The 18,526-nt window shown below is 38.2% G+C and overlaps 1 protein-coding gene across 4 annotated transcripts in view; it reads left to right on the top strand.

Annotated features, from left to right (window-relative positions):
• The window catches only part of ULK4 (unc-51 like kinase 4), a 488,957-nt gene that overhangs the window by 309,444 nt on the left and 160,987 nt on the right, over positions 1–18,526 (top strand). For all 4 annotated transcript variants that reach the window (XM_072153427.1, XM_072153424.1, XM_072153426.1 and 1 more), the window contains 2 exons: positions 11,434–11,597; positions 15,336–15,434. In XM_072153427.1, the coding sequence (XP_072009528.1) occupies positions 11,434–11,597; positions 15,336–15,434 (263 nt within the window). The remainder of the gene's footprint in view (positions 1–11,433; positions 11,598–15,335; positions 15,435–18,526) is intronic.

Raw genomic sequence — 18,526 nt, 5'->3', positions numbered from 1 at the left:
TATAATTCCAACCTGTCTCATTATGGTCTGGAAGATTTCTCTGGCATAAATAGCATCTCTTGTACTGCAGCAGGCAAAGTGTGCTACAAAGGCACTTCTATAAGACACCAGCTCTACAAACAGACATGACATGAAAGTTAAGCTTTCATTTGAGGGGAGGGGGTATAGCAGGCTGACTGTGTGATTTATAGGTGAGGTAGCAGAGCTCAGTTTGTCTCATGACTCTTATCTATCTGTCAGATATTAGTAGAATCTTCCAAAGCTAAATGAAAGTGTAGCTAGACCCTGTACCATGATAATCTAAGCACACGGCAGCTCCTAGCACAGAGGAATCATGTGGAGCCTGCTCAGTTAATGCCAGCTCACACTGCTGAATCTTACAGTGACCATCACTGAGTGATAGCAGCAAAAACAGCATCAAGGGGTAAAAAATTATCTTTATTGTGTAAACATCATAAAGGGATTAAAATATTTAAAAGGGGACATTTGCAATACATTTTCCATCATCTCCTTGGTGTCAAAAAGCATCACTGTTTTTGAGAGTTTTCCACGCCAGCAAGTTGCATGGGGCATTTTATGCCAGTTTATCATAACGACCACTAGCCAGCACAATGCGTTTAAAAAAAAAAAAATTTGACTTTTAGAGAGTTACATAAAAGTTGCAAATCCTCTTCATAGAAGAATACTGCTTTTTATGATTCATGTACACCTACTGTTTGACTGTTTTCTATTTGTTTCATGCATATTATCGTTCCTGTTTTCTTCTTTTATTCCGGTAACCAATAAAAACAAAATTATTAAAAAAAAGAATTCCTCGTTGTAAAGATTGAAAATATAAAATTTTAATAAAAATTAAAGTTTAAAAAAAAAAAAAAAAGAACAACACTGCTTCCAGATTTATTAAAGTGAGTAAGCCATAATGATAAAGCTGGTGGCCAGCAGACCAACAAAGACCTACTTAAAATGATAACTTTCTCTCCAAGAATCTAGGGCAAAATGTTTCATAGAATCTGTGGATATTATGTATCTTGGTGCCTCTGCTTGAGGAAATAAGCCTCCCGCATCAATATTATGATACACTAAGATTTTTCTGCTTTCATAACCTGGCAGCCAAGAGCACCAGTTATGGCATCAAATGTTAAAGGGGTATTCCCATTTCAGCAAATTAATGATATTGTTTGTCTTATAAAAAGTTATACAACTTTTCAATATACTTTCTGTATCAATTCCTCACAGTTTTCTAGATCTCTGCTTGCTGTTGTTCCATAGAAAGCTTACTTCCAGTGGACAGAAATCTGACCATGGTCACACAGGTGCATGGCTCGTTATATCACATAGCTCTGATTACTCTCTGTGATACTAACGAGCAGTACACCTGTGTGACCATGGTCAGATTTCTGTTCCCTGGAAGTAAACATAGAAACTTTCTTTAGAATGACAGCAAGCAGAGATCTAGAAAACCATGAGGAATGGATACAGAAAGTATATTGGCAATTTGTATAATTTTTTATAATAAAAACAATAACATTAATTTACTGAAATGGGAATACCCCTTTAATGATCACAACCAGTGTCTTACCGCAAGTCAGGAGGAGCACTGCCACTCCAGTACTTGGAGCTATGGGCAGTTTCTCTTCTGCTAAAGCAATAGCAGAACACCACTGTTTCACCCCAATCATTGTTAGCTCCACACTGTCAGTCCATCTGTAGTACCCCCTATGCATGTCCGTCTAGCTTGTATCTATTTGTTATTGTCACTATTGTATTTTGTACTGTAATTGTTTCACCTTATGTAATGTAATGTGCTCTTGTTAACCTGTACTGTCCTGTAACTGTTTGTTGGCAACTACGGAACAAGTGATATGCAAGACCGTGCCTCTCATAGTTTATGTATCATTAAGTCTGTCTCCGTTTGTAACAAATGCCGGAACACTATGTACTAAACAATTTGCCCCTCATGGGATTTATAACGTACTAATGTATAATAGCAAATCATACACCATTCTATACTGTTATTTTGTATTTTTTTGTAGGAGAATTGGGGAGAAACCAGTGTTACTCCATAATGGCAGGCACTTAATAATTCAGTACTGTCTAGCAGCTCACATTTAGGAACAGTGGGGCACATTTACTTACCCGGTCACCGGAGTTCATAGAAAGTCCATTGTGCTGCGATTCACTAAGATTGTGCACCCGATTTCCTATTTCTGGCGCTTCCCCGCTCAGGTCATCTTTTTAGTCGTGCATCTATGTGTAAGGGCTTGTGACACAATTTAAAAGCTTTAGTAAATGTGCCCCAATGCCTCCACATTGCTTGAGGAGACACCTATTCCCTATATAGGGCTAATGTATTCATACAGAGGCGGAGTTTTCTGCATATTGCTAGCACCAATTGCAGGTATTAACCCTTCCGTTGCCACTGGTGGCCATTAAAAGACAGGGACGTCATTTTTGAGCGTCGAGTGGTTGCCCTGACAGCCTCGGGTCTCGCAGTTCTGTTTACAGTTTCCTTACAACGAGCCGGTGTAAAAATGCAGTAGTATACATTAGTGTTGCAGTATATGGCAGGAGAAGTACCCTAGAGGGTCTAAGAAATAGTAAAAAAAAAAGTTTAAAAATAATAAAAATGCCCGATCTGTCAAACTATAAAAACGTTTGTTGGCAGTGAATCCCATAATGGAAAATAGTGCCCAAATGTCAGAAATGCTGCTTTTACACTATTTTACATCCCAGAAAAAATGTAATAAAAAGTGATCAAAAGGTTGTACAGTCCTCAAAATGGTAGCATTGAAGTCATACAAAGCCATACACCAACTATGAAAAAGTTATTAGTGTCAGAAGTTGGTGAAGCAAGTTTTTTTTCATACACATTCGTTTAATTTTTGAAAATGTATTAAAACATAATAAAAACTATATAAATTTGGTATCCTTGTGATTGTTCCGGACCAAAGAATAAAGCAGAGGTGTTATTTGGACTGTACAGTGAAAGTCGTAAAACTGAGCCCACAAGAAATTGACACAAATGTGATTTTTTTTTTTGCCAATTTCACCAGATTTGGAATTCTTTTTCCGGCTTTGCCGTACACGGCGGGAAACAATAGATAACGTCAATGAATAGTAAAATTTGTTACGCAAAAGCCCTCATACAGCACTGTACACTCTATGAAAAAGGCGGATAGCAAAAAATGAACGAAAAAAACTCTGCTTCCTTAAAAGGGTATTCCCATTTCAGCAAATAAGAGTTAATGTTTTTACAAGGAAAGTTATACAATTTTCCAATATACTTTCTGTATCGATTCCTCACGGCTTTCTCGATCTGATTGTTGTCACTCTATAGAAAGCTTTTAAGTTTACTTCCAGTGGACAGAAATCTGTCCATGGTCACTCAGGTGCGGCTCCTTATATCACACAGCTCTGATTACCGTATATACTCAAGTATAAGCCGACCCGAATATAAGCCGGGACCCCTAATTTTACCACCAAAAACTGGGAAAACCTATTGACTCGAGTATAAGCCGAGGGGGTAGTATACAGCTATCCAGCCCTCATGTAGTATACAGCCAGCCCCCTGTGGTATACAGCCAGCCCCCTGTAGTATACAGCCAGCCCCCATGTAGTATACAGCCAGCCCCCTGTAGTATACAGCCAGCCCCCTGTAGTATACAGCCAGCCCCCATGTAGTATACAGCCAGCCCCCATGTAGTATATAGCCAGGCCCCATGAAGTATATAGCCAGCACCCATGAAGTATACAGCCAGCCCGGACACCGGAGGGTGAGTATTAAGTTTTTTATTTTTTACTTGACTCGTGTATAAGCCGAGGTGAGTTTTTTCAGCACATTTTTTGCGGCTTATACGCGAGTATATACGGTACTCTCTGTTATACTAACAAGCTTTCCAACTTTGTGACCATGGGCAGATTTCTATCCACTGGAATTAAATAGAGAAGCTTTTTTTTATATAAGGACAGCAAGCAGAGATCTAGAAAACCATAAAGATTTAATACAGAGTATATTAGAAAATTGTATAGCATTTTATAATACAAACAACAACATTAATTTGATGAAATTGGAACACCCCTTTAAGGGGTTGAACATATTTCTGTTCATCTCCAAAATTCTATTATTGGTTTTGGAAAAAGATATTAGTTTATTGCATCTTTACGAAAAGTTTTGCTCTGTGACTGAGCTGAATGTCTACTGAGCTACTACTACAGAAAACCAGCGGGATTCTTTTAGTTTTAGTCATGAATGAAGAAAACTGAAGAAAGAAGATATTTGTTTATAGGGTTCCTCAATATTTCATGTAGACTTTTATATAAGGCAATCATAATAGCTAACAACAGGTAATAGATACAAAAATGAAAAGCAAAAATATTTTCCTTAAAACGAAACGAGAATATGTAACTTAATAGAACTGTGCCGGATTAGCTTCATCTTGACTACACAGACAATAAGTGGAGCTTACACTTTGTATTATAGATGGATTTCAGATGAATGTTGCGGAAGTATAGAGAGTGTGGAAAGTGCACTTGTGCCTTAATAGGAAACAAACACCATTAGAATTGGACTATTTTCGAAAAAGCTAGAACATAGCAGGACAGCAATTTCTTGTAACAATATGTTTGGAGGGCAGAGAATGAAAATCCAATCAGCAGACAGATACAGAAGAGGAGTTCTGAAGAGGCAACTAAGAGCGAGTGAGGTGAAATGACATTGAAAGTCATTACAGATGGAAAATGCAGCAGAGGCAACACCTGTCATAGAGCAATGAAAGGAGTATGGTGCTATCACATTATGAGAGCAGACACGCGGACCTGGTACAAAATTAATATTCGATTTTCATTCACTTGATTCAATTAGAACGTGTTTTCCATTATGACTTACATTTTATCACTGTGTGCTGCTTGCTTGCAGAAAAGATGTACAGCAGTAAGGGGAATGCTGCAAATAGATAAATTAAAATCACTACCTCCATCTATAAGGTGCCATTTTTTTTCATTCTGGCTTTTGCCCTGATAGATAATGAATTCTATTTTTGTGCAAAATGAATATTAACCATGCTTGTACATTACGTACACTTAGGAATTACATACTAATGCACCATGGAGATGTATACCAGTATTTCATTTCAGTGAAGTTTGTGTGATATTGTCCGTTTCTTGTGACGTGGTTGGGTTTTTGTCATGATTGTGTTGTTTTTTTTTTTGTATATGATTTGAATGGCATCATCTGAAATGGTGCAGGAGTAATAAATAATCACAAGCCACTTGAGCTCTATTATATCTCAGTTCATTGGGTTACTAAACAAACTAAACACTTCAATAGCTTTTATCCATAAAAACACAAACATAGCACAGTGCCATCTGGTGGCCAAAAGTAAATTGCACGTATTGCATCTAGGTAACCCTAAACTAAGGAGGCTTCTCTAATTTTAATTTTTTTTAAAGTTTTTTTTACTTTATATTGCAACTCCATTAAGAATTCTGTTATTGGAAGTGAACTGCAGCACTGAAGCAATGGTTGGCTAGAAGGATTATGGTCAGAAAGTAATATATTTTTAAAAAATAACATATGGCTTTAAAACCAAAAAAGGAAGCTAACTGATACTAACGGAAAGCAAAGTATCTGTTTTTTAAACTAACCTATTAAAACGTATTCATTTAAAAATGTAATACTTTGCTTATTTAGTATTCGTTTTTACATCTGTTTAAGTTACAATCCGTTATTTTAAAAAAAAGAGACCGCTAAACTGAAGGCTGTATCCAGATGAGAACTTATCCTATCCCTGTTTAATAAAAAGAGATTTGTTATAAAATAAGATTCAGTATAACTTGTCAATTATTAATTAACATCTCTCAGATTTAGGCTACATTCACACGACCGTATGATTTCTCTAGTCCTGTATTTACGGGCCCTATGAGCCCGTATATACGTGACGTTTTTCACTGAAATACGGGAGAAAATAGGACGTGCTCTATATTTTTATACGGCTAGTAGACGGTACGGTACGCTACAGTGTCAAAAACGGCAATATAAATGGTTAGACGTATTGTCTATTGAAATGAATGTGGCCATATGTAACCCGTAAAAAACCGGTACGGATACGGCTGTTTTCATAGGTCCGTGTGAATGTAGCCTTAGGTGGGTGAAGCTCAAACTTGACAGTAGTTGTAATCGCACTCATATAGTGAAGGTTGTCCATTCCTGAATAAGACCACCCTCTTGACTCCTTGGTCCAAAATAACAAGAGATGTGAATAAGTGACAAAGTATACCAGGATGCCAATAAAAGACTATAGTTGATCAATCTGCTCAGTTCCTCATGCTTTAAAAATAGACTGTACTGCATTTTCATGGTGAAGGGTTTCCTTTAACCAGTAAGTTGTATCAAAAATAAGAAACCTTAGAATTTATGTTTTTAGAGAAAACTGTGAAGGCCTGCTCATATTTCCGTTAGGTCTTCAGTTTTTTCCTTAATTTTTTTGTGAACCAAATCCAGGAGTGGTGGAACACACAGAAGAGGTGCAAATCTATCCATTAAATATTACCTCTATAAGGGCTTTCACCTGTTCTGTGTGTTCCACCACTTACTGTTTTTATTCTCACAATAACTGAAATAAATAACTGAAGACCTAACAGAAATGTGAACTGGCTCTAGCAATGCCAGCGCTGCTGTTTGGCTGGAAGGCAGGGACTCCTTGCATCATATTTCTGTATGATGCAAGTACTCTGCTATGTCTGTGGGAGCTAGCCAGCACACGGAATCAGTTCAATGGACTGAACACGTTCGCGTGCAGGGGGAATTTTTCAACCCTTTTTTTACTAATTTAAACAAAATAGTAAAAACGATTTGTTTTCTAATTTTCTTTTATTTTCTGATAGATATTTCTAGTCATTTGTTGTACATAATTTCAGTACACTGTTCTTAACAGCATTTAAAGGTAATTTTACAGCTGGACCATATGGAGAAGGACATCTATAGGAGAGATTTCTATACATTCTCTGTGATATGTGCTCGGTAGCGACACCCAGTAAAACTGCCAGATCTGTGGCTTAATTTGTGGCAAATGAATTTTTTTTTGAGTCAGTTCGATCACAGGATAGCAAATTTATATAGGTTTTATTTTGTTTAATAGATTTTATATATTTAAAACCTTTTGTACAACAAAACAAATTCTTAATTTTGCCATTTTCTGACGCTAATAACTTTTCATGGAGCTGTGTTAAGTATCATTTTTTGCACACTGTTATAGATCTCACTAAATAGATCTAACTAAATGGCTAAAAAGCTAAATGTCTGTAAAGAAACGTCCTTGACTTAATTAGATGAAATGAAAATAAATGTCCAAAAATTAACTCAACATATTTATGATTTCACCTTTAGTAATAAGCTTCAAGGGGATTGATGATCAAATCTACAGTGTATGGTGCATAGTACATGAGTACTTTTGAATTCTGATAGTTTCGTGCTTAAGCCCAGTTCACATACATCTCTGTTAGGTCTTCAGTTATTTGCATCAGTTATTGTGAGCCAAAGTTAATGTTAACATGTAGGTTAACAAGTAAACATTTGTGTTTAAGCACAATGTAAATATGCATATCATATTCGGAAAGGTGATACATATTTAATATTGTGGTGCTGTGCAGATATATTTCTGGCGCAAAGACCAATTTTTGTCCCTTGGACCAAAATCTCTCCCGAGTGCCAGAAATGTGTGTAGCATTTGGAGAAGAAGCTGAGTGCTGCCCTCGAGTGGTGCAATGGCCTCTGCAGTGATGCTAAAGTGGCTGACCTCGTCCAACTGCTTGTCCAGTCGGAATTGGACGCCAGAAGGACAGGCAGCACACATCCTAATTTGGGGAGTGTTTTTCCTTCAGCTTCCCATCAGCCATCTACATTTTATAGATCATCATACAATCAATCGAAAATTTATGATAACCATTGCAGAGGAGTGCAGTAGTACAGTTTTGTGTTCCTGATTTTATTTTGGTCTACTTTCCTCCAGTTCACAGCACCCAAAAAATACTACGACACATATTAATTGTGTCGGAGTTTCCATTCTGCCAAAGCCACGCCCCTTTTCAGAGCAGAGTCTAGGTAGGTGGAAAAATTCATTTTTCGCCGCCAGCTAATAAGTAGGTTGGAAAGCAGAACATGCGAAGAGAGTCCCACAGAAGTGGCAGAAACGCCATAATGGCAGGACTGGTATTCTATATGTAATGGAGTGGCTGCCCAGTCACCACATCTCAACCTCATTGAGCTGTTGTTGGAGCAGCTTGATCCTGTGGTACGCAATAAGTGCCCATCAAGTCAATCCAACTTGTGGAAGAGGCTTCTAGAAGCATGGGGTGGCAAACTAACAGCTAGAATGCCAAAGGTCTGCAGTGCTGGAATTGTAACAAAAGGATCATTCTTTGAAAGCAAAGTTCGAAGGAGAAAATGACTGTTTCAAACCTTGTTAAATGTCTAGTCTCATTAGAAAAATAAAAAATATGAGTTTTCATGGAAAACACAAAACTGTCTAGGTGATCCCAAACTTTCGAGCAGTAGTGTAAGTATCTCATTTTGCTAAATAAAATGTAATAATTGCCTGTGTGCAAGACTGCCAAAGTCACTCGACTTGCTGCAACCAAGCCACACTATATGTAAATGTCTCTGCACTATAGTTATGCTGCCATCAATTATTAACAATACATTGCTTATTATGCAGAGAATGAACTATGTAGATTTGAGTAGCTTATGTTTTGTCATCCATTCCTATCCATATACCTGTGCACCGTTTTCTGCCACCATGTTTTCATCATGGTGGCGCTCAGTGTATGTAAGTCTTTATTATGTCAGAAATGTCTTCTCTGAAGTTGAAATAACAAGCATTGAGCTACTTTTTATCAACAGACATTGCATTCTGCTGCTTTTATGGTCTGTTCATAACTTGGATTTTCTATGTATACCTAGCGCTTTATAATCCTAGAGTCTTTGAGGCTTCAGAGTCCGGTGGCTGCATCATTCCAGTACTTTTTAATCCGTATTTTTTTTATTATATTCCTGGTGGTTTACAGTGGTTTGTTGATCTCAGTAACTTATGATCTAATAGTTCAGTGCCTACAGCCTCAGGTTATCATCATTTTGTTGCCTCTAAGTGTCTGGTGTCTAGTAATTTGTTGTGTTCACAATCCTTAGTGCTGTGATGGCCTAGTTATAGGCACACAGTAACTATCTGTTTGCACTTACTGTGCTCTTATTTACTGCAGATAGCTGTGGTTACAGGGGTATTCCCACGAAGACAAGTTTCTTATATGTACTTAGCATAATAAAACAACACATTCTCTAATTCACTGTTATTAACAAAAATACAGCATTTCACAGATATAAGTCCAACCATCCTGCTGTACACAATTTCAGTTTCCCCTAGACACGACCCAGTAACTTCTCACTTATAGTCTGGTGGAAGCCATCTTGGATTTCTGTGTGAGATCGTGGGGCTGTGTTACTGTCTGTCTCTGCTCTGTAGCCACGCCCTCTGCATGAATCTCACAGACACTCACTGATAACATGCTGTCATCGCATGGTGAGGAGAGAGAAGCTGCAAACTGCAAGCTACACAGATATAAGTGATCCGGGGGAAGGGGGAGGCAGGCACATGTCAGTGAGATGTAGCAGAGCTCTGTGTCTAATAGACATCTAATGGATCTCATGCTCTGTGAGATGTAGCAGGGCTGTGTGTACAACAGACATCTCATCATCTCTGATCCGTCTCTTCTCTCTGTCTATGTGTCAGTGTGTAAGTACAATGTTAGAAGCCAGATGAAAGTGTATATACACCTTGTACCCTGATAATATAACCACATTGTCACCCCACAGAACTAGAGGGATCATAATGGGGGTCATTTACTAAGGGCCCGAATCGCGTTTTCCCGACGTGTTACCCGAATATTTCCGATTTGCGCCGATTGTACCTGAATTGCCCCGGGATTGTGTCGCACGCGATCGGATTGTGGCGCATCGGCGCCGGCATGCGCGCGACGGAAATCGGGGGGCGTGGCCGAACGAAAACCCAACGTATTCGGAAAAACCGCCGCATTTAAAACCCGAAAAAGTGTCGCTTGGTGACCGCTTACCTTCACTTGGTCCGAGGTGGTGAATTCCGGCGCGTGGAGATGACTTTCAGCGCAGCAGCGCCACCTGGTGGACGGCGGAGGAACTGCCTTCATGAATCCCGGCCGGACCCGAATCCAGAGCAGAGAACGCGCCGCTGGATCGCGAATGGGCCGGGTAAGTAAATTTGCCCCAATGTGTCTGCTTAGAGAGGCCCCGTCCACACCCTGGGATTTTACACTGAGCAGCCCTAGAGAGTGTAAGGGCTAAAACAGCAATAAAACTGAGTATCATTGTAAAGTAAAGGGTTAAAATCTGATCTTTATTGTGTAAACATCACTAGGGAATTAAAATTTTCTTTTGTGGGAAAACCCCTTTAAGTAGTTGGATTGTATTTTATATTCATATTATGGCCCTAACAGGTTTTTCCTCATTCGTAGGTTAGACCTAATATACTAATTGAAAGGGTATTTAACAGAATTGTCAACAATTACAAAAGCATCAGTGTTATATTGGTGTAAGAAGGCATCTAATGTTTGGCACTCTTTGTCTAGTTATGGTACCTAACTGTATTGTGTCTCATATGCAGGTTTACAGTAGTAGTAGTTCTGTGCATCGTCCATAAATGCATAATAAGAGTAGTACCATAATACTGAGTCCATTGGTATACTGTAGGACAAGAACAGAAGTATTGTGCTACGCCACATATACAGGCTTACAGAATTAGTAGTTCTGTGCATTGTCCATAAACGCATGATAAGAGTAGTAGTACTGTACAGTGTCCATTGGTCTAATGTTGGACAAAAATAGAAGTATACACGTGGTTCTGTTCATTGCACATATATGCAGGATAAGAGCGCTACAACAAAGTGATAAGTGGTTTGGGTGGCATTGGGACCCTCAGGAGCCATGGGCTCCAGACACGTGGCCAAATTGCTCATTTTAAAATCCACTACTTTTTATGTTCCCTCATTTTGCTTGCAATACTACTCACATTTGTAAACATGAACCTTGATTTTTGGTTTGTTTAAGGGTATGCCCTATAGGTTAAAGTGGCTGATATACGATAAACACCAAAATTGGAGAAAAAAATCTGTTGCAAAACTTGAATGTGGACTAGGCAGTCTAAGATTTCATGACATTATCTAGAACTCTAGAGCATTTCTGGTTGTGTATCCACTGTGTAAATTTTAGGATTGATTAGTTAGATTCCTTAGTTTAGGATTAGTCTGTCCCATTGTTTGATAATATTAAATTATGTTTTTATATTATGACTGCGTTATAACTTTTTTTGGTTGTAAATTTGTTGAATAAATATACATTTTTTAAATTTTTAGGGTTGGTCCATCATGTCTCAAATTTGATTGTGGAAACCACAGCTTTGTATCTGGATGATGACAAGATACGGCTGAAAGCTGCCAATGCGCAGCTTCTGTCTCTGCTTGATGTCCTGCATTGTATTCTGAAATACACATCTGGTGTAGTACGAGTGGTCATTCAGGTATGGGGAAAAAACATACAATTCTGTACCTAGTTTTTTACAATATGTAATTGCTGTTCCAATAGTCTGTAGGTTGAATTAGAATTCTGTAGGATGGTGACAATTCAGATGAATAAAGGTTACTCATATTACATTGTTTCTCATTCAGTTTTTAATATGTGTTCCCTTTAATTATAAGTGTACCAGAATGTGAAATGGAAAAGTACGCCTCTAGGCCTCATGCACACAAAAGGTTATTTTCATTTTGTTTTTGGGGTATTTTTTGGCAGGTAACTCACGCCTCATTACTATTTGTTGTGCTGGGTCCTGCATGCACCATGTTCCCCTTCTTGCAAGGAAAGAGTCTGCCCCCGAAGATTAATGTTTGACTTTCAAAAAGCCTTGAGACAAGATTTAGGTAATATCAGTAAGTCTCTTCCATAAAGAAAAGACCTCAAACTGCTGGACTCATTTAGGGAGCTGCGGCATAGATTTCCTTCCTGGAAAAGGATGGAATTGCCCAAAATTCTCAATGGTGCATGTACAGTCTTTTAAAACTATACTCCTATAAAGGTGACCTGCTAAGACTTCAAAAGAAGTTTAATTTACCTTCCTTTCTCCTAACTCCCTTTAGACAATTACGGTACTTGAAAAGCTTATCTCTTTACAAAGCTGAATTAAGGTAAAATATTCTCCAGGCATGTATAGAGTTAAAGGGAATCTGGCACCAGGAGCCCTTTTTCTGGCTCCGCCTTGTCCCGATAGAGAATAGTGTATACATTGCTGAAAAGCTTTTATAGTAAAACTGGCATTTTCCTAAAAAAGATAAGTTAGTTAAGGGAGCAGTGTCCCTAGTTCCATGGGCGTGGCCAGTAAGAAGTGGGGCATACATGTATGATGTCCTGAGGAGAGAAGCAATGGGGAGGGGGAGGAGATATGGGGGATATGGGAGGTTTCTTAAAAATTGAAATTGATGGATGACGGAGTGCTTTCCCGAGGGTATGGGGACTCGGGACACAGCTCTGCATTAGGAGAGGTCTGGTTCAGCTGCGGTACCTAACAGGTTAACTGCAGCGATCGTTACCAGAAGGTGTCAGCTGTGTAATATTTTTTGGACTGGTCCTCAAAGGGTTTATGAAATAAATCGCAAAGTTAAAGAAAGTATATTATTTGATTTCATGCATTTATAAACCTAACCTACCTTGAGAATGCTGTAGCTACACTAATGCAGAAGCATATCTTGTTTACTTCCTGAGCTCAGTGGTTTGGCTCTGTCGCTTCTCTGCTGGGACTCGGGGCTTCTGCCCTTGCACTTATTCAAAGAATGATGTAAATCAGTGTGTTGTGCCTGACAGGCAGAAGTAATCAATCGCTGCACCATCCCCCAAATGCTGTGGATGAGTCATCCAGCTCAGGTGGATTAATCCTGTGTGGACAATTCTGGAAGCTCTGTGTAATATGTGCAGGCTGAATCCAACCCAGCTTTATAATTCATGTGCAACACAGACCATTAGTAATATATATAAAGTAGATATGTACTTTAGCATGCTTCACTGTATTAGGTGAAGAAGAGCTTGAACAAGCGATCAGAGGATCGCTTGTTCAAGCCAACCTGTTAAAGTAAAAAAAATGTTAAAAACACTTCATATAAACATTTATTAATAAATAGAATCAATTAAATAAAGTTAAAGTCCCCTAAACACAAAGATTCCCTATACATATCTAATAAAGTAAAAAAAACATAAAATCACCAGAAAAACCCCACGTATTTGGTATTGCCGCGTCCGTAACAATCTGTACAATAACTCAGTAACATTACTGGACCCGCTTGGTGAGGGCCGTAAAAACGAAACCCGAAAAACTCGCCAAAAATGTACATTTTTCATTAAATCGCTTCACAAAACTGTTCTAAAAAGTGATCAAAATAAGTTGCGTACGTCAAAATGGTATCACTGAAAAGAACAACTCAACACGCAAAAAATAAGCCCTAAACCAGCTCTGTCAACCAAAAATATTACCGTTATATCTCCATAAAGATGGCCCGAATCGCGTTTTTACGGCATTTTCCCGAATTTTCCCGATTTGCGCTGTTTTTCCCTGAATTGCCTTGAGATTTTGGCGCATACACGCGCTTACCTGCACCCGGCCTGGCTTGGTGAAGTTGAGTGCACTTCGATGGAATTCAGCGCAGCAGCGACACCTGGTGGACATCGGGGGAACGACCTTAGTGAATCCTGGCAGAACCCGAATCCTCCACATAGAATGTGCCCCTGGATCGCGAATGGACCGGGTAAGTAAATCTGCCCCAATATGTTATTTTTATGGTACAGTGAATGACCCCAAAATAATACAAGAAGAAAGGAAACCAAAATTAAAAATTTTTTTCCCTACATACCTTTAAGAGTTAATAAAATCTCATCAATGCGCTAATGACCCACTTAAATTAAGTATTTGTAAAGTGTATCTAATGTCGCAAAAAATAAGCCCTTATTTGCCCAAATTTCCCCCAAAATATAGATTTTATAGCCAATCAAATGGGACAAGGCATAATCTGCTCTGAATGGCGCAGCTTCCCTTCAATGTCCAGGAGTGCGCCCATAAAGCAGGTTACCACCACATATGGGGTATTGTTACACTCAGGATAAATTGGGTATCAAACTTTGTGGACAGTTTTGGTATTTTATCCACTCAGAATTTGTACATTTTTTGAAAAACACATTCATTTAGCCAAAAAAATGAAAAATGTCAAAATTGCATCCGATCTTGTTTTATCCCCTGTAAAATAGTTAAATCGTACCTAAAGTTCAAAGCCCCATAACATCTTACAAAAATGAGAGAATGCATAAAAACCCATTGATACATAAAGCAGACATTCGGTTAATGTTAGTTAGCAAGTTTTTTTGGTGTTATGACTACGTATGGAAAAAGTAGGACTTTTTCAATCGAGACTTTTTCCAAATTTTCACCAAATATCAGGGTTTTTTTTATAAATAAACGCAACACATAACACCACCAAAATTTTTAAACTAACATGAAGAACAAAGTGTCACAAGAAAACATTTTCAAAATCACTTGGATATGTTAAAGCGTTCTGAAGTTATAATCACTTGTAGTGATACAGGGCAGATTGAAAAAAATGGACCGTGTCAGGAAGGTGAAAAGTGGCTTCGGCGTTAAGGGGTTAAAGTATGGACTTTTGTTGTTATCTTATTGTCTTATTTTTTCAATTTACGGACAAAGAATTTAAAAGATGCCCTTTTGCCTACAGCCACCACAGAAGGGAGTTTAGGAGATTACTGCATAGTGAAATACATTGACCTCACATATAGTAATCTCCCTTTGGTATAACATTTTTATATGGGATGTTTAAGAAAGATTAATTATCTCCTTTTGTTGCAATTCTTTTCTAAAGTACACAGAAACTTTTGTTGTATGCATATTACCTAAAGGAATTGATCACAACATAGTTCTGTCCTAATATGCACAGGGTCATCTTCATGGTTAACTTTTGTAAAATCAGAGATTATTCTTTGCCCATTATGGTTATAAATTAGGATTAAACTAATGTATAGTTTCAGTTTACTCTTTTAATTTGTCAAAGTCCTACTTTATGTGCTGTCCTATTTTCATTATTTTTGCTATACAGGTGAAAATTACTTATGACACATTTTGCCTTACACTTTTCTAAATATTCAGTGCGAATGTTCACAGGATTCTGAAAATGTAACAGTAATTTCAGAAATACACTTTACATTCCAGGCTCAGAAGACTGGGCAAGGCTCAGACACTCACAAAGCCGAGGAACTTCTGATTGTGAATAAACCTCTGACAGATCTCATTAGCTTACTTGTGCAACTGGTAAGTTGTTTTAATTTCAGAATCTACTGTAATCTGTGAATCGGCTCCTTTACGGAATTATTTCATAGTGATATATTCAGCAGCTGAACCCCTATTGTTGCAAGCTTATAAGAACTGCTATATACTGCTAGGTATGTATACAGCTAATCTTATTATATAAGAACCAAACTGATTTAACTGCCGATATCTCACTTTGAAGTGGAGATTTTTTTAATTTATGTCTAATTTATGAGTTTCATTAAAGAGGTTATCTACTTTCAGCATATAATTGATATGGTTTGTGTAAAGAAAAGTTATACAATTTTATAATATACTTTCTGTATCAATTCCTCATGGTTTTCTAGATCTCTGCTTGCTGTCCTGCTATAGAAAGCTCCTATGTTTACTTCCAGTGGATAAAAATCTGTCCATGGTCATGTGATGTCACACAGGTGCACAGCTCGTTATATCACACAGTAATCAGAGCCCTGTGATAATAACAGCTCATGCATCTGCATGTCCATCACATGACCATAAAGAAATCTCTATCCACTTGAAGTAAACCTAAAAGTAACCATGAGGAATTGTTACAGTACACAAACAATATTAATTATTTGCTGAAAGTTGACAACCCCATTGAGCCTACATCATCTCTTTTTAATTTTTTTCCCTAAACAAATTTCTGAGCTTTAAGGCCTTAAGGCGTAGTATTAAGTATTATTGTAATTTTTAAAACCAACAGTAAGGCCTCAAGCATGTATGTGTTAAAGGGGCCACAAACAAGCCTTGTTTGAGGCCAGTTTCCGCCGGGGGATATCAGTGGGGGGCATAGGAAGTGAGCGTCTATGCCTCAATGGTGACGGGAATAGGAGCATGCGGTGACAATGCACTGTGCCTGTGCACAGTTTAAGTCTATGGAGACCATGAGCTGGCCGCAGTTTGGCTAGCTCACGGAAAAAAAAACCAGTTCGTGTAAGGAGGCTGGTGCTCCCATCCCGACCACTGCCATGCACCTGCTACACATTAAAACTGATACTGTAGCAGGAGCGCGGCAGTGGTCAGGACGGAAATGCCAGCCTCTGAAAACAGTATAACATCTTTTTTTTTTTTTTTTTTTTATAGTTTTTGTTGCCTTCCCTCAAGCATTATATAAAATGTTTTAAAAACCTGGACAACCACATAAACAGAAGCCTTTATAGCAGGGGGGGATTGTAAAACTTCCTACTTATTTTTTAAGGGGTGGTGCCATTTTATTTTTCGCCTTAGGCAACAGAAAGGCGATATACATGCCTGGCCTTATAACACAGACAACTGGTGTACAAGGCATGATAAATGCCCACATAGTATATTGTATACACACACACTGTATACCAAAGAATATAGAATAACCGCACCCCCAGTAACCATGTGAACAGGGGACCATGTGAATGGAGTTGCACAAACCGTTTCTAATCTTATAATGGAATTGTATTTCAGTTTAACGGTCAGACACTATTTACTCCCTACAAAGATTGTGATTGGTGGACAGATTTTTAGACAGAGCAGATCAGTTTTTGTCGCATTTATTGACCAAATTTGCAACTTGAAATTCATCTGGTTGAACAGAAATTGGTCACATAATCTATAAGTTTTCATCAGGATTAAAGTTTACAAGGCACCACATTCACTTATTGCCACTGTATACCATTCTCTAAATGTCTTGAATCTAGTATTTTCTAATTAAAATGTAATTAAATGTAGTTAATATTACATTTTATGCATCTTTGTAATAAAGATTTATAAAATGTAAACTTGCTTCTCTATGGTCAGCACATCAATGTCTGATCAGTGTGGAGCTTGTTCAGACCTCCAAAAAGAGGAAACTGCTGGTTCACATTTTCTTTTAGGGAACTGCAGCTGTCTTCTGGCCAATACAGTGTGTAGCCAACGTTTTCTGGCTCAGTGTTCTGTATGTACACTTGGAGAACAGCTGATTAGTTTGACAACTGAGTGTCAGATCTACAGCCCTGTGGATAGGCCGTTAGTCTAAACCCTTAAAAGAACTAATGGACTTTGCACTTAATATAAATCTTGATTAACTCTAGAACCAGGTGAAAGGATGGTGAAGTCACACAGCAAATGATTATTTCAATTTATTACAGTAAGGCTGCTTTCAAACACACATATGCCTGGGACCTGGATGTAGCACCTGTTCGACTGGAGAGGTGGAGGGGAGAGCGTTCCACGACCCTCCCCTGTCCACGGGAACCTGTGCTGCCAGGCCATACACATGAAAAAAGATGGAGCTCTTTCTTTTTTTTTTTTTTCCGTCAAGGACACGGAACTGTATGCCGGGTACATGCATATGGCCACCATATATGTGTTTGTGTGAAAGTGGCATAAGACTGGTTCTACTATCTATTGATTTATGGAGTATATTTAGTTTTTCACACATGAATTTTCCATTTTGGCTTCATTTTTTTAAAATTGATAAATAATGACTCGTCCAGTAGAATCAGTTATAATGTTGTTCATATGAGATGGTATTTAACCAGATTTAAAGAGGACCTGTCACCATATTTTGACCACCCTGACTAACAATGCCTGCTGATAAGGGTTCTCCCCATATCACCTAAAATTACACCATGTATGTGATTGCATGAAATCTAGCTGTTTGCTATTATTAAGGGGCTAAAGTACCTGAGAGGTCACATGCCATGAACTGTGACCAGTAAGGATGCATAAGGCATGGGGAGAATTAGATGGGAGGGGCCGGCCAAGCAGGATACACTATATAAGATAAAAGGTGATTGGATGTAAGCGAAACAATTTTTAGCCAAAAGAAGGGGTCAGTTGGTTATTAGGGCTCTATAAGGAACATGTCACTGGCTGTATATATGCAAATGTGGTGACAGGTTCCCTTTAAGTCCTTTTGTTTCAAAAACATTTTTAGATTCCTTTTTTTTTTGCTAATATGCATTTACCACATTTTGATGAAATGTCTGCTTTCATTAGAATTTCTTTTTTCGATGCAGCCTGTTCAATGTTTCCCAAAACAAAGTGATTATACATAACTCTCCTTAGTTAATTATGTGTATTACTCATTTTTCCCACATGTCAAGTCACCTCTCATT

The sequence above is a fragment of the Engystomops pustulosus genome, chromosome 5 (assembly GCF_040894005.1).
Source record: "Engystomops pustulosus chromosome 5, aEngPut4.maternal, whole genome shotgun sequence".
NCBI classification, from domain to species: domain Eukaryota; kingdom Metazoa; phylum Chordata; class Amphibia; order Anura; family Leptodactylidae; genus Engystomops; species Engystomops pustulosus.
This window is presented reverse-complemented; position numbering and strand designations above follow the sequence as displayed.